This window comes from Alternaria infectoria, assembly GCF_024043175.1.
Source record: "Alternaria infectoria strain BMP 0036 chromosome Unknown scaffold_11, whole genome shotgun sequence".
In the NCBI taxonomy this organism is placed as follows: Eukaryota; Fungi; Ascomycota; class Dothideomycetes; order Pleosporales; family Pleosporaceae; genus Alternaria; species Alternaria infectoria.
In genome coordinates this window covers 326,590-341,610 of record NW_026250700.1, presented here as the reverse complement: position 1 = coordinate 341,610, position 15,021 = coordinate 326,590, and the positions used below count along the sequence as shown (strand labels likewise).

Here is a 15,021-nt window from a genome sequence, read left to right as displayed (position 1 = left end):
GCAGCCGAATCGCCGGGCCCGCTAGTTCGTCGTCGAAACAAATGCGCAAGAAATCCGCGAGCAGCAAACACCTCGCCGTCGCCCCGTCCCAAGCACCACCATCCAATTGCCATGGCGCCCCAGCAGGCCCTCGTCAACCTCTCGCCCGCTGAGCTGTCCTTCCTGCGCTCCACCCTCTCACAGACGCCGCCCATCCGCCTCGATGTCACCAAGGGCCCCCGCGACTTTCGCTCCATGCGCGCCGAGTATGACGTACTGCCCAGCGCAAACGGGAGTGCGCGCATCGCCCTGGAAGACGGGACCGAGGCGCTCGTAGGAGTCAAGGCCGAGGTGGAGAGGTCACGCCAGCGCCCGACCCTGGGTGAGCCCGAAGATGTAGACATGGGAGAGGGCGAAGAGACGGACGATAGCAAGGGCAAGGGCCAGAATGCCTGGGTCGAGATGAGCGTCGAGGTGCCAGGCTTCCGCGAAGACGACGCTCTGCCTGTGTTCCTGTCCTCCATGCTCACCGAGAGCTTGCTCGCCAGTGGAGAGCTCAAAGACCGCCTGTACATCAACAGACGGTTTCACTGGAAGCTCTACGTCGATGTAAGAAGTCGCGATACGCCTCTTCTAAACACACTGCTAACAGCCCTAGATCCTGCTTCTTTCACCCCCGCTCTCCTACCCGCTCGCGCTGCTTTCCATGACCACCCATCTCGCCCTCCTCACTACCCTCCTACCAGCCCTAAAGTCGGAAAAGGACGAAGATCCCCTGTTCGACGACGACTGGGATGCTGCTGTGCCTCTATACCCGAAGCAGGCGGGTACCAACAAGACTGCTCCCCAGCTAGGCAAGCCCCCAGTCATCATACTAGCCATGGCAGTGGGCCCCAACATCATCTTCGATCCCGCTAAGGAGGAGCTCGCAGTAGCAGATGCGGTCCTCGCCATCGCATGCACAAACTCAACAACCTCGTCCACGGGCGCGCGCATCGTCTCTATCCGAACCATCGACCCCCCGTCCCACCTGACGCCCCCGGGCGTACCCAACTCGATGAACTCAGCAACAGGCGGTACTGCGCCCACCTCCAGTGCAGATGCGCTCACTCAAAGAGAACTGTTGGCGACTTCAGGCGTCTGGACACCACCCCGAGGCGGCATGAAGAGGGGGCTGATCTCACAAGTCACAAAGATGGTGGTAGAAAACGGAGGGGTCGCTGAAGAAGTCATTGGCGCATTGGCATCAATCGAGGTCGGCTGAAGAGAGCGGGGCGCATACATGACATGCAGCGACCTTCAATCAAGGACTCAGTGGGCACTTTTGAGACTTCACGTCCAGATAGGCTTACCGCGCCGAGGAGTACGTCAAGGAGGATCCCGGAGAAGTGTTGGAGCATTTGGCACAATATTCGTCTCACGACAAGCGTGCCATGCGCCGCTTCATGTGTACTTCAATGCTCTGGCATTGCGTCATCAGACGGCCCGTTCAAGAACAATACAGTCTTGGCTTGGGAAGCCATGTAAACATATATCAATACAACACAACATACCATCTTGATCCACTATCGCAGTATCGTATGTAGGATGTATAGTCCCACACGGAAAGGCGGGAACATAGTGCGTTTGATGGCCAACATCGGCATTAATAGTGGAACATTACCCTTGCAGCGTATCAGAACAACAGACCGTCAACCTCACTTTCCTTGATACGCCTCGCAAGCCGTCAAGCAAACATCGCCGAACATCCCAGCCCCCATGTGTTCTGCTTGCTTTTGTCGGCCCCCATCCCGCGTCAGTCAGCCACATTCGGCTAGTGTAAATGACATGTCAGCTGCGGCTTCCACGTTGTCGTCGTTTCCTGTTCTCTCGATCGATGCTGCCATTCACACCGCTTCGGACACGATATAAGAGAACACCGTACCATTCAACCGTCGCGGAGACACAAGAGATATAGAGTTGCACCGCAATTACGTTACACGATATAACCCCGCACCGTCGTCGCAAGGCTGAAGTCTAATAACACAGCCCGTATCAAAAGCGCTAACAACGACACTGGATGCCCTAGAGGAGTCCAGATCAAAAACATAAAAGTTCCAGACGGAAGCAAGGTCATACATCTCGACAATCAAGCAGAACAGAAGCCATGATGGATCTTCACCACCAATCCCACTTCTCGGCCTTCACGCGCTTCTCCGAAAAGCTCAAAGACACCACCAACCGGCGCAAACAAAGCGCCTCAAGCCACTCCATCCGCAACCCTTCCATCAGCGGCCTCCCCGCAGACGCAGACACAGCCTCCATGCGGTCTTGGGACTCGGAACTCTCACGAGACAGCCGGCGCAGCAGCATAGGAAACTACGCGGACCGCGTCCGCCAAATGTTCACTGCAGGTTCCACGCACCCGGGCAGCGGCCAAAGAAAACGCATCACAGACCTCCCCGTTGAAGTGCTCCAGCACGTATTCATCCACCTCGACTTCTGGGACTTACTCCGCTGCCAGCGCGTGTGCAATGTATGGCGGCAACTCATCCCCGGCGACTCCCCTTTACTAGCGGAGATGCTGTATCTGAAGCCGTCCCGCAGTCTGCAAATCTACAATCTCGTCCCCACAACCTTCGATTTTGAACTCGATGTTACGCCGCAGAGTATAGAAGACGGGGTGCAACCGTCTGGCACCCGGTTCTCAGTCGGCGTGCGCAATGAGATTAGTCTGATGAGGAGGTGTTTGGGGCTTATACGGACGAGCCAAGAGATTGTTTTCCATCCGGTTGTTATGGATTTTAATGTTTGGATTCAGAATGAGAGGGTATTGGGGTGCAAAGAGGGGTCGTGGAGGGATATGTTGGTTTCGATGCCCCCGTTGAGGGAACTTACGCTGAGGCATGGGAGGAAGAGGAGTGTGGTTAAGGTCTTGACTGTGGGAGAGGACGAGGATGGGGTGAGGTTGGGGGCGCTTTTTGATGCTATGGATGAGTGGAGGCGGACGTTAAATTGAGGGACGGGGTGTGCTGGCAGTGGAGATGCTGGTTCATCTTGCTGCTGGGCGGCGACAAAGGGACTCGCTTTGGCGGATGTACATATGTAATACCATGTATTCTTCTTAGCAATTTTCTCGTGCAGAGGCTACTGAAAGTGCGATGCAATAGATGCAAAAAGAGAAATGCAAAGCAGAAGATACGACAGCAGGCGCTGCTAACTACTGTTCTCCGTATGTGCGTGCATATAGGTTGGTAGGTAGGTAGATAAAAAACAAAAAAGAAGATCTAGGCAAAAAGACAAAAACAAAATACCAGTAGGCACCCCAACCCGTCACCCGACTTCCAACCCTAATAGGAGTAATCCAGCGCCGCCGTCCCGTGGTGAATACTAGACTGCGGAATTGCTTCCCTCGTCAAGTTGTATTCATTGCTTAGGTCCCTCCAGCATCACTGGTTACCCAAGTGAGTGGATTAAAGGACACCACAGGACTCGAACTGGGCTCCCGTTAAAGTATTGACAGTAAGCCGAATTTGGAAACGGAATGTCTTCTGGCTGAGACCCGTTACAGGTGGCAAATTTTGGAATTAAAAATTATATATTGATAATGCAAATCACAGATGAGTATGCAGCCTCTGGGCTGCATAGTCGTCGTCGCTCTGCGAACTTGTGCGAAGGTTGTGAGCTCCTAGTAGCCCAAGCGAGGAGACTGCGGGGTAAGAGTGGCCTCTAAAAGTGGGGAGTCTTGGGCCTTTCCCGCCCACCTACGACACAGGTGCATCATTATGAAAACCACAATCAAAACGCGGACATGAGTTGAACGACATTTGGAGAGGAACTCCATGTCATGATAGCTACGATGCAATATACTCGACTTGCACAAGTCACCACAGATGCGTGGGTATCTATTCTGCGCCTCCCAATGCGACACCTCCGCCCAGTGATGGAGACTCCGACTCACATCTTCAAAGCACGTACTAGCTTTTGAATCTCAATCCGCACATCTTCACATCCTGGCCGCTTCCCTTCATCTCCTTGCACCATGTCGCTGATCAGTTGCTGCACGTCGTCGCCTATATCACCCAGACCTTGCGCGAAGCCATCAGGGAAGACTCCGCGGCGTAGCTCCGTCAGCGCTGATATCCGCTCCATGCGAGTGTCGAATTTTTGAATCATCTCAAACGCTACGACACCCAGAGCGAAGACATCGAGCTTCTCGTTGATACCACTGCCTGTGTGGGGACGGTAAAACTCCGTACCCACGGGCTTGAAGGTATCCGATACAGTGCAGCTGTCGCTCAGCGCCGCGACAAGCCCGAAGTCTCCGATGCGCGGCGTCATGTGTAGGTGATCACGCTTCGGGCACGTTGTGCAGCTCGAAACGTTGACGGAGCCGTATGGGGGGTGGCGCGCTCGTGAGAGCGATAGGAAGACGTTGGCTGGTTTGAGGTCGCGATGAACTACGCCTTGTGCGTGGAGGTACTCGACTCCAGAAACGATGTTGTCTAGTAACTCCAGCGATACGCAGGGGTGGAAACAATGTTGTTCGATTGCGTGTGCGGTGGGATGTTGATCGGAAGAGAGGAAAGCGGCAAGGTTAGTTTCGCAAAGGCTCATTTGCACATTCAGTGTGAGGACTGGTCCAAGGGTCTGGTTTTGAATCAAGTGGTGGGGCGCATCGCTGTTCGATATCATGCTGTCTGACATCTCGGAATGCGACTCCTGAGAATACGGCATGTGTAATCTGGGTATATTTTCGACGTCATCATCATCCTCTTCTTCAACGTCCTCCACGACGCTCATCCTGGACTTTGTCGACGATATTGTAGCTATCGTGTTCTGGCTTGCTTGACTACCCCGACGTTTTGTGCGTCTTGTCTGTTTTAAAGTCTCCTTGTATGATGTATGAACGCTCTCGCTCCTGGTCTCGTTCACTTGCTGTTCAGATTCGCTGAACTCAAATATGATTCCCGCGCTATTGCTGTGTTCAGTGCTCGCGAAGGGATGGTCCATCGTCAGGCTATTTAGCTGAGAATGCAGATCTCCCGACCCTGGTGAAAATGACGGAAACGCGGGTCGATCATCCAAAAGACGGTCGTTGCGTAACATCGTGACTTCCGGCGCGGCCACAGGGTCTGCCGGTATCGTAGTGAACTCCAGCCAAGCGTTGTGATACCGAACTATGTTGTTATGATCGAACCGAGCGAGCGAACGAACTTCCTCAAGCATGCTTTCCAGTTCTTCGGGCCCATGCTCTTGTATTCTTGCAACCCTGGACGGGCTCACCGGTATCCTCTTTACAGCATACAATGAGCCATCTAGTTTGTGTTTGGCTTTGAAGACCTTGCCGTATCCGCCCTTCCCTACAATCTCGAGCTCCGAAAACTCCCGGATATAGCGGTCTGTTTGCAGATGAGGATATCCTCGTAGCTGTAGCTGTATAGGAGCTGATATACCAGACATAACATCGAAGCCAAGAGATGGTTGTTGAGGTAAGGGTGGATGGATCGCAGTTCCTGGTCGCGAGACAAGCGCCTGTGAAGTTCCTTCGGGGATTGGCGCAAGTTTGCTAAGGTTGCCCTGGATCAATCGATGGATTCCCTGATTCGCAGTTGCTCGGTGACCCTGCATCTCATCGCTCGCGTAGGCGTCGTCTACATTGTTGGATATCTGACGAGCGAGCTCCTTATAGGCGTCTCTTCCTACTCGTTGTACTTCCGGATCAGAGGGATCCTTTCCTAGTTGCTCCGCAGCTTGCTGAATAGTGTGCTTTTCAAGCATTGAATGGAACAACAAATCTCGAACGTTTTGTGTTGAGTTCTGCCGAACTTCTAGAGGAGGCCGATGGGGCTGAAGAGACGGATGTCCAGAAGTAGCGGAACTTAGAGTTTCGATTCGTGACAGGACGCTATCCTGTTGCGATTCGCTTGCTTCCTCGTATTCGCTCTCATCATCAGAGGTTCCCGAACTTGACGACGAATCTCCTGGCCTGCGGAACATGGACATTGCGAGTGGAAAGAGGGGTCGTTGTGAGTCAACACAAAGCCAGGCCAGCTGTTCTTAAAGGAGGGTAGTCGAGTCAATTGAACGATTTAGAGCATCCGATGGCCCTTAGACGAAAAGATGCGCGCGTGGGTTTGTTGTTAAGTTGTTAAGACGTTTATGGTAGTGTGTTGTTCGGTGTAAGCTGCAGCGTCGAGCGAGACCAACTCGATGCCAACAGCTGTACCAGCAAGGACCCCATCAGTGCCTAGGTACGCGATGTCTAGGCAAGCATCGAGCGTCACGGAATCTCATGGAAGCGAAACGTGTCACTTTGAATTGAAGGCGGAGAGCACGTCCAAAGTCACAGATTAGATCGGAGCGGAAGGGCGCAATCCAGGAAAGTGGGTCCGACCCGTGGACGGAACTGGCAGGGTCTAGCGCGTCATAGCACGTGCCCAGGCGACCGCGAACAATTCACATACGTGCACGCGCTTTCGACTCTTTCGGACGTGTTTGTGACTACATGACCTTCTAAGCTGCTTCTTTGCAGAGTACGGTCATTATGTCGCGTGCAAACCGTCCTCTACACTCTCAACTCCTGCGAATACAAGGCTGATCTACAAAACCTTGGGCATCATGCCGCGTCAGCTACCTTGGGCAAGCAAGAGTGGCGGAAGTCGGACCCAAGCCAAGCCAGCATCATCGCGGAAAGCTACGAAAGCGTGCGCTACGGCTGACATAGATGACGACTTCTTCGATGGCACTGTGCTGGCAGACAGCAGCAGGAGCAGAACGAGATCAAATGGGTCCGACGATGACCTTCCCGGCCTTCCAACAGCACCCACAACGCCACGGACTAAGATAAGGACCAAAGATGCATTGGGAAGGAAACGTGGAGGGTCATCATCACCACCTCCCATTGATGAGCTTGAGGCGCCGCATGTTGAGAAACTGCACAAATGTCTGTCGAAGTTCGATCTGCGCGACGACGAGTGGATGATGGTGGAAGACGAGTTCCTGGAGACAGCAAAACTCTTCTCGCGACACTTGCACATCGCCGAATACGAGAAGCTTAAGGCGATGATTGAAGAGAAGAAGAAAGAAGCTGCTGAGGTTACCAGGCCCGTTGTTGCAAATGCGAAGAGGTCAACTAGTGGCGAGATGAAGGAGAGGGCCAGGGTTCAAGAGCTGAAGCAGAAGGAAGCGATTCGCGATGTGTTTGCGTCGCAGGAAGGCGAAGATGACCAAGAAAGGCGGAACGCACTATCGAACCGGTCCAATCTTACATCTTCGTTCATGGCCTCAAGATACGTTGCGACATCCAGGCCTCAGCCAACACCTAGCAAATACGCAACACAAGATAGCGACTACGACAGCGACGATCTAGACGCACCGCGCCCCTCAGCAAAGCCCGTTTCCAGAGCCACCACCACACCCACCCCAGTCCGCAACAGCAGTGCAGCAAAAGGGCAAAAGTCTGCCTCGTCTCCTGCACCCAATCCGAACCCCGTCTTCGCTAAGCCTGCGCCACCTACACCTGCAGCAAAATCTCGCTCACGCATAAGTCGCGCAACACCCTTTGACATGCTCGACGATTTGGTACCGACGAAGAAAAGTAAGACATTGTCAGGGTCTTCGCCACGGCAGCCTGTTGAGACATCATATACTCCACGCGCGTCCAGTGTCAGCAAGTATTCCCAATCCTTCGGTTCCGCGGACGATCGCGGCGGTGCTAAGGTTGGACGATCAAGTGCTTCGTTCGATGGAATTGCGTCGGTCAGAGATCAGGGAGACAGTGGTGGTAACAGCGGTGTCAGTAAGGAGACTTCGGAGCGCATTACCAAACGCAAGGCTGAAAGGGAGAAGAACGAGAAGGAGCGGAAACGGAAAGCTGCGGATTTAGATGACGTACCGACATTCTTGTTTTGAACTGTTGGCGCTCACTACGATTCATAGAGTTTTGACTAGGAGGTCTTTTTTAGGAGTTTATCGGGGGAGTTTATGATGATACCCTAGTTATGAATTGCTGTGTCTTGTTGAGAATGGAAGACGTTGAGCTGCAGTTTAAGGAAATGGTTTCTTCAAGGATCCTTCAAGTTCGTTAACATCATAGACATTCGTGGTATTGTCATGAATTCTCGTATAGACCACCCACATGGACGTAACGCATCCCTTTCCAAGAGCAGTACGCAATCGCCAAAGCAAAGCAAGAAGCACTAGCTTGAAGTACCCCAAAGGGCGCCATGACAACAGTTGCAACAAGAGTCTATCCAAACATCTTGTCCAAGACACGGTTGAAAGCATTAGTCTCCGGCTTCTCCACAAAAGTACGATGGTACTCCTCAATCTCCGCGAGATCAGTCACAAGATCCGCTTCAGACGGTGAAACCCACTTAGTCCTCTTGAGAACCTTCCAGAAAATGAAGAGAACGGGGAAGGCAAAGACCCTGTGTTTCATGTCAGTATTGTGTCATGGTAGGAACAGAAGGGGGTGATGGGGTGGAGACTTACATCAAGTATGAGAACAGGAAATCAGCGACAGCCCACTTGCCATTCAGGAACACAGTATAGCCACCGACAAACGTCATGATGAAGGTGCATACAAGGCCGTACCATGCGGCGTAGGGCTGGGCCATACCCTTGTATGGCAGCGTGTCTCGATCGAGACCCTGTGCCTGGCACGCCTTGTGGAACTTCAAAAAGGTGAAGCACATGACGCTGAAGTTGATCAACTGCGATGCAGTCACCAAGCTAACGAACCAGTTCAGCACGACAGCGGAGTTCTCGCTGAGCTGGAGGAAAGACAGCAGGGCAATCAAGAGGACGAAGAAGACGCAGTAGAAAGGTACACCTTGCTTCGTGCACTTGGTGAGGAACTTGGGCGCCTTTCCTTCTAGAGCGAGACCGAAGAGCGAACGGGACGCGCAGTAGACGTAGGAGTTTCCGGCGGAGAAAGCGGAGGCGAGGACACCAGCGTTGACAACGTGAGGTAGACCTTCGATACGGAGTCGGTTCATGGCGATGACGTAGGGTGAAGCTGCTGCACCTGGCTTGCCGTCTCGGAAAGCGGCGATCAGCTCTGGATCGTTGTAGGGCACGTTGATACCGACAGCCAGCGAGCCGAGCACGAAGAATGTGGTCAGACGGTAGAAAACGGCGTTGTAGGCGCGAGGCATGACTTTGCGCGGATTCTCAGTCTCTCCTGCTGCCATGGAAACGTAATCTGGTCCGGCGATTGTGAAGGAAGCCTGGATCAGGCACTGTAGGAAGCCCAGGAAGCGACCGAGCTGACCTGGTTCGTAGAGTTCTGTGAAACTACCAGGGTTCTTCCAGTAGCGGAAACCGTACCGATCTTTCTCCGGGTTGCCGCCCAACATGGAGATGAAGGTGAAGATGAGCAGGCCAATGATGAGGAGGACTTTGCCAATGGCGGCCCAGAACTCGGTTTCGCCGTACCATTTGACGGCCATCATGTTGATCACACTGTGTTGAGGTTAGCACTTGATCTGGATGTATCCTTTTGGAGAATCTAAGGCGAAGGTTGAGCACACAGCTTCATGGTTGCTCCAACGTAGACGCCAGAGTGCCAAACGCATGAGTTGCCAGCACCAGGATGTGGGGTATCAACGTACGCATAGAGCACAAGAACTATTGCGATGATGGCGCCTGTGGGCACGACATCACTCCAGAAGCCGATGATGACGTTGCAAGCCACAATCTCAAAGGGCACAAGAGCAGCTTCGAACACGAAGAAGTTCCAGCCAGCCGCGAAACCGAAAGCATCATCCACAAATCTTCCGGCAAATCGGATAAACGGCGAGGATATAGGGAGGAATGTGACCATCTCAGCGATACCTGGGTAATTGCATTAGCTGGTGCTCGGCATTCTTAGCGCGAGCGATGGAGAAAGGTGCTTTGGGGTATAGGATAAAGCGCATGGGCATTGTCGCAATGGGAAGGAGTTGTCGCTTTGGAAAGTAAGGGATGGAGAGTCTCACTGAGCGTCACAGCCAGAATGACAGTACACCTTTTAAAATGTTAGCGTTAGCTCATCGCCGTGGATGGCGAGGGAAATATTGCATACCACAACGAGAATGCAATGAACAAACTTCCAGGTCCTCCGTTCATCAAACCTCGGCCAATCTGCACGTATAAGGCAGTACCAATAGTTCCTCCAATACCGATAAGCTGGATGTGTCTGCTCTTGAGCGTTCGGTGCGTCTGATCGGTGACTGCCTTCACAGATCCGACAATACTGGGATGACGGGGGCCGACATCGTAATGATTCTTTTCCTCATCGGTAGCAACATAGCCCGTGTTCTTTACCTCGTAGGGTCCGCCAGCACCAAAGTCTTGGCCGTAAGAGGCCATTGTATTCGAATGTCGAAAACCTCAAGGCTGGGCTTCAGTGTATGGATTTGAGAAGCAGGGCAAAGTACTGTACTACGAAAGCCATGTACCAATAGCCGGTTGAGTTGTCTTATAGATAGCAGGCAAGGCTGAGGGTCGTCGTGCAAGATAGCAGAAAAGTCGGGGAGTAACCTGTTAAATAACCCTCCCAGCTGCCCTAGCGAGCGCGAGTGGGAACCCTGCATGAGCTTCCTCGTGGTGAACGCTGTAGATCGCGCTAGGCAGACTGGGCATTCACAATATCCCGCTTCTCCAAAATTCGGGCCTAACGTTACCTAGTGGAGGGCGAATTACTGATGGGCCATTTTGGCGTTTGCCATGGCGGGGCTGCAGTAGGCGTATCTCACGTCCTCGGTCCTTCACTGGCCAAACGGCTGCTCACCCAGAAGGATATCGAGGGTCGGTGAACCCTTGTCTCGTACGCCGCGTGTTGGGTAAAATCCCGATAACGTCGTTTGTGGGTGCAGGGATTGAGATACCCGGCATCGCTAGACCAGCTGTCTTTGAGCCCCCAAGCGGGGCCTGAGTACATCGTGCAGCGGTGTCACAACGTACAGTACCCTCAAGAACGTTACTTCTTCTGTCGTGCATTTGAGGCCTCTCTCGCATGTCCAGCTTGCGCAACAGCTGTTATCGGGCCATACCTATCGTCTTCCCTGTCGGCCTCTCCGAATCCTTCCATCCAGTTTGTGGAACGAGAAACCCTCCATCTCTTGAGCGTATCTTGGCCTGCGCTTTTACTCCAATGACCGAGTCCGCGTCATTTTTTTAACGGCTGAAGCTATCTTGGCATTCCTGGGCTGGCGGGTTGGCTCCAGGCTTGCTTCGAGGCTTTGCGTTGTCTCCGTTGCCTGCAAGAGGCTTGTTCATACCTCGGAGACAGCCACTAGCTCGGACCCAGCCACCTCGTAGTCCTCAAACTGACAGCCGCCCGCTGCGCCGAAAGGAACTAGAAGCTGCTTGCCGTGAGTCGAGACTCTGACTCGGTAGATACGTAAAATCGTGTGTCGCTTTCTCTCCCCGCGGGGACGAAGATGCATCGCTCGACTGTTGTTACCATGTGATGCTACAACGCCACGAGAAGGCGTGATGGCTGTCAAGCTATCAGTCCTGCGTCGCTTGAGCCAGCCTCTTTCTGCATCCAAGCAATAAGCGATACACCTTCGTCAGATAAGCCTCAGCTTACCGGTGAATGCAGAGAGACGCGTTACCAACTGTCGCTGACACTTGGCGATGTTCCTTGCTCATGCTTCGCCTCTCTGAACGATACAAGACGATGGCTTCCACCTGCTCACTTCGCAAACCGATATCTCGATAGCCAGGATAGTTCTTCATGCGGTCAGCAGATGCCAGACGTTGTCTGCCTGGAAGTACACGGCGCGCATACCAGAGACGTCCAGATAGGCCAAGGATGCCTCTGTCATCCTGCATGTTCGAGATGTTGCGTCCAAGGATTCATAAAGCTTGGAGTTACGTATACCGAACAAGCAATCTGGCACATCGAATCTGCCGTCGCCTTCCTTCTGTGTCGATATTCCGCGTTCTCGGCCTATGGATCGTCGGGCGACCAGCCGCTTTTCTCATGCGAGGAAGGCGCGACATTGCGATGCCGGGTACCGTTACGACAACATTCCAGTATGATGTGAGCAGACGCTTCGAAAATAGGAAAGAGAGCTTAGACGAGAATTTACAGCAGCAACAAGGGCGGCGGCTCTCTTAACAGCTGCAGGTGCCGACCTGGGATCATGAGGCTGTCGCGCTGTCATTGGTCAATCTGAGAGCATGGCCAGGTGTGGTTTATCCCGAGGTCACCAAACACCCTGGAGCCTACGTTGACGTTAGGTCATCGATTTTGAATTACTCATAATGTAGTCATTGGACACTAAGTATACACGTTAAAGGTACAGTGTCTGATAAAACCAACCCTCCCCAATAGCGCCTTCGCTGAACTTTTGCATGTGTGATGGTCGATAGCAATACAGTCGCTAGAGAGAATCCTGGCCAAGAGGCTTACGCTTGACAGAGGGACTGGACGCAATCTTTGGCAGGTCCGCAGTGACATCCTTCATCGTCATGAAATCCTCATCCCCTTGACGGCCCAGTTCCCGGTTCAGCTTCTCTACGGTCGTGACTTCGCCCAACCAACGCTCCCCAGTTTTGTGATCGAAGTGCACTGGCTGGACCAGGCCGCTGTAGCGCGACATATCGTCTAGGGTTGGTGGGTAAATGATGGTTGTCTCCCTGCGTTCAAAACCCTCCTCAGTCATGTATGGCTTCCCCTCGATGATCTGCGGTTCTGTGCGCCATTCGAATGGAGTTGCCGGAAGGTTCGGCTCCTTCTGAACGATATCCCACCATCTGTTCTTGCCAGTGCGGTTCGGCAATTCGTCTGCGGATATTTCGATCAAGCCCTCGCCATCAGGGTTGGGAATGAAATGACGGGGTGGAAGAACCTCGGTCTGGAGAACGGGCTGCAGTCGATGATAGTATGTGTAGTTGTGGATCTCGCGGTGGATCTGCTGCTGGATAACCTCGTGTTCGTGTGGTTTGATGATCTCGTGTGTAACGGCTGTCAATTTGTTAGTCATGTCGTGCCTTTGGGAGGATCAAAGCTTACCAGGGGCGACCGTAGTGTCTCGATCCGTGTCTACAGTGTTGTTGAGGTTCACAACACCCGCAAGCATCGCTTGCTGTTTCTCTTTCCAATCATGCGCGCCATCCGTGCCCTGATAGTCCTTCGTGATCGCGAGACCCGGGAGAGGTTTCACGGCCAACGCATCATTGTTGGTAAGTCCTGGTACAGGCTGGCCACTCTTGCTCAATCCATGTTTGTCGGAGGAAGAGCGCTGCTCGCGCGATCGAACGTCATCATCCAAGCCGCCGTTGTTGATATCGTGACTACCCACTGCATACTTGTCGGTGGGAGCTTCGGTTGGCACTGCGCGTATGGTGCGGCCTGGACCGTCTACGTCGATTGATCGTCTGACTTCGCCATGGGGATGGTGTAATGTGTCTGATGTTATGTTAGCACTGAGTCGCCAATATTGTAATTGCGCTCTCAAACATACTGGGTAGGGCCGGAAGAGCCTTTGATCGCTCGCCATCTGTCGATGGCCTATAGCGCAGATGCCTATCTGGAACGCTGGGCTCGACATTTGAATGCTCTTCGGAAACAAGCGCAGGAAGGTACGATCTGTAATCGTCCGCCATAGAGCCATTGGATCCATTGGAGCCCGTGCTAGGAGTTGCTACTGCATGGCTCGCTCGGCCATCGTGATAGGCAGAGTCGCGTGGTTGACCTCGAGTCTCCGGGTGAGAGACATCATTGGGGGCCGTGGGCTTTTGCTGCCGACTGCTAAGAGGTGATGCTGGGTGCTGCTCAGTGCGCGGGCTAGTCTGATCAGGATGCTCGTACGACGCTCGAGGGGACTGAGTGGGCGTCGACTTCTTCCTCCGGTGGAGAACGGACTTGAGCTTCTCTTCGATCTTTTCCATCGTGTCGATGGGTTTGTGAGCAGAAATGGACAAGTGGATGTGGGAGCTATGTGAGATGCCGATCTATTGTCTGTTTTCACGAGGCACGGTACTCATTGTTAGGGTGGATGACCTCACAGCACTTGCGCACAGTTGTCCATTGAAACCTTCCGGCAGGAGCAAGCCGAAGTCTGGAGAGTGTGCATGTCAGCTAGCTAGGGTGTATATTTGGAGCTTCCAGACATTCTGTCGCAACGGTTTGCGAAAAAGTATAGCTTCAGTGATGCCGTGTCACGACGGATGGAGCTGGTGGCTTGAGTAGCACAGGCCGCAGTCGTGTTCCCGCATGTTGGCGGCCTGCCCGGAGCGGTCCAGACTTGTCCCTACGTGAAGCTTTCTCATCTCGATTGAGACTGCTCGAGCTGCCCGCACAGCTTGTCGCATTTGGCCCACGGCAACGGCATGCGTGGCGACTCAGCATGACGTAGCCAGCGGTACTTGAGTTTGGCGGTGTCTGGCTAATGAGTCGGGGTACCGGTGGTACGAAATCACACAAAAGCAAACAGCATCCATTGCCACTTTGGTATGTCACAGCGGAGATCCAGGCGGCATGACGACAGGGAGGGGGAGTCTGGTCGCGGGCGGCTCCACTGATGATCAGCTTAGCGTACCAAACGACGGGCGATCGTGTTAGCCTGCACCTAGATGCAGCCAGGCCTTCGGTATACCCGAGACACACGCAGATGCAGGCGGGCTGTGAGAGGGGTCAATGGAATTTGCAATGAAGAAATCAACTTTTGAAATTTCCTACGAGGTGTTGTGAAGTTCCACCGGGAAGCAGCACGGGCCTGCTGTCACCGAATGGCAGGAGCACGACCCTAGCGCCGATCTCTTTGACACCAACTGGAGATGCCGGGCTCTTCCTCCCCGAATTGTCATAGCACTTGTACCCTTTGAGCACCTCATCCAGAGAGTGTTGCGACACTTTGAATCCTTCGTGAAGCCCAATTCCTGTTTGGACACGCAGCATGACTACATCATAGCGGCTAGGCTGCGGTAGGCGTGGAACGACACCACTGGGTGCATCATAGTGGCCATCTCCATTGTCAAGCGTACCAACGCCGTCTTAAGCGCTATCCATGTAGTCTAGCACCAGTGAACTAAGGGCCCTGACGCATATCGCGTCGCTGTGGC

General features: G+C 53.4%; 6 protein-coding genes across 6 annotated transcripts; 3 read left to right on the top strand and 3 right to left on the bottom strand.

Annotated features, from left to right (window-relative positions):
- Positions 1–111: 111 nt before the first annotated feature.
- On the top strand, positions 112–1,243 carry J4E92_006991 (uncharacterized protein; the record flags this gene model as incomplete). The annotated part of the gene is made up of 2 exons (XM_051498355.1): positions 112–588; positions 638–1,243. The coding sequence occupies 2 exons, from the start codon at positions 112–114 to the stop codon at positions 1,241–1,243; spliced, it is 1,083 nt and encodes a 360-aa protein (XP_051351289.1).
- Positions 1,244–2,125: 882 nt separating this feature from the next.
- Positions 2,126–2,977, top strand: J4E92_006990 (uncharacterized protein; the record flags this gene model as incomplete). The annotated part of the gene is made up of 1 exon (XM_051498354.1): positions 2,126–2,977. The coding sequence occupies one exon, from the start codon at positions 2,126–2,128 to the stop codon at positions 2,975–2,977; it is 852 nt and encodes a 283-aa protein (XP_051351288.1).
- A 938-nt stretch (positions 2,978–3,915) lies between these two features.
- Positions 3,916–5,964, bottom strand: J4E92_006989 (uncharacterized protein; the record flags this gene model as incomplete). The annotated part of the gene is made up of 2 exons (XM_051498353.1): positions 3,916–4,933; positions 5,159–5,964. 2 exons carry the CDS (start codon positions 5,962–5,964, stop codon positions 3,916–3,918), a joined length of 1,824 nt encoding a protein of 607 aa, XP_051351287.1.
- A 615-nt stretch (positions 5,965–6,579) lies between these two features.
- Positions 6,580–7,872, top strand: J4E92_006988 (uncharacterized protein; the record flags this gene model as incomplete). Its single annotated transcript, XM_051498352.1, has 1 exon — positions 6,580–7,872. One exon carries the CDS (start codon positions 6,580–6,582, stop codon positions 7,870–7,872), a length of 1,293 nt encoding a protein of 430 aa, XP_051351286.1.
- Positions 7,873–8,209: 337 nt separating this feature from the next.
- J4E92_006987 (uncharacterized protein) lies at positions 8,210–10,314 on the bottom strand (the record flags this gene model as incomplete). Its single annotated transcript, XM_051498351.1, has 5 exons — positions 8,210–8,390; positions 8,455–9,426; positions 9,576–9,798; positions 9,942–9,970; positions 10,028–10,314. 5 exons carry the CDS (start codon positions 10,312–10,314, stop codon positions 8,210–8,212), a joined length of 1,692 nt encoding a protein of 563 aa, XP_051351285.1.
- Positions 10,315–12,338: 2,024 nt separating this feature from the next.
- Positions 12,339–13,848, bottom strand: J4E92_006986 (uncharacterized protein; the record flags this gene model as incomplete). The annotated part of the gene is made up of 3 exons (XM_051498350.1): positions 12,339–12,922; positions 12,971–13,366; positions 13,422–13,848. 3 exons carry the CDS (start codon positions 13,846–13,848, stop codon positions 12,339–12,341), a joined length of 1,407 nt encoding a protein of 468 aa, XP_051351284.1.
- Positions 13,849–15,021: the final 1,173 nt, after the last annotated feature.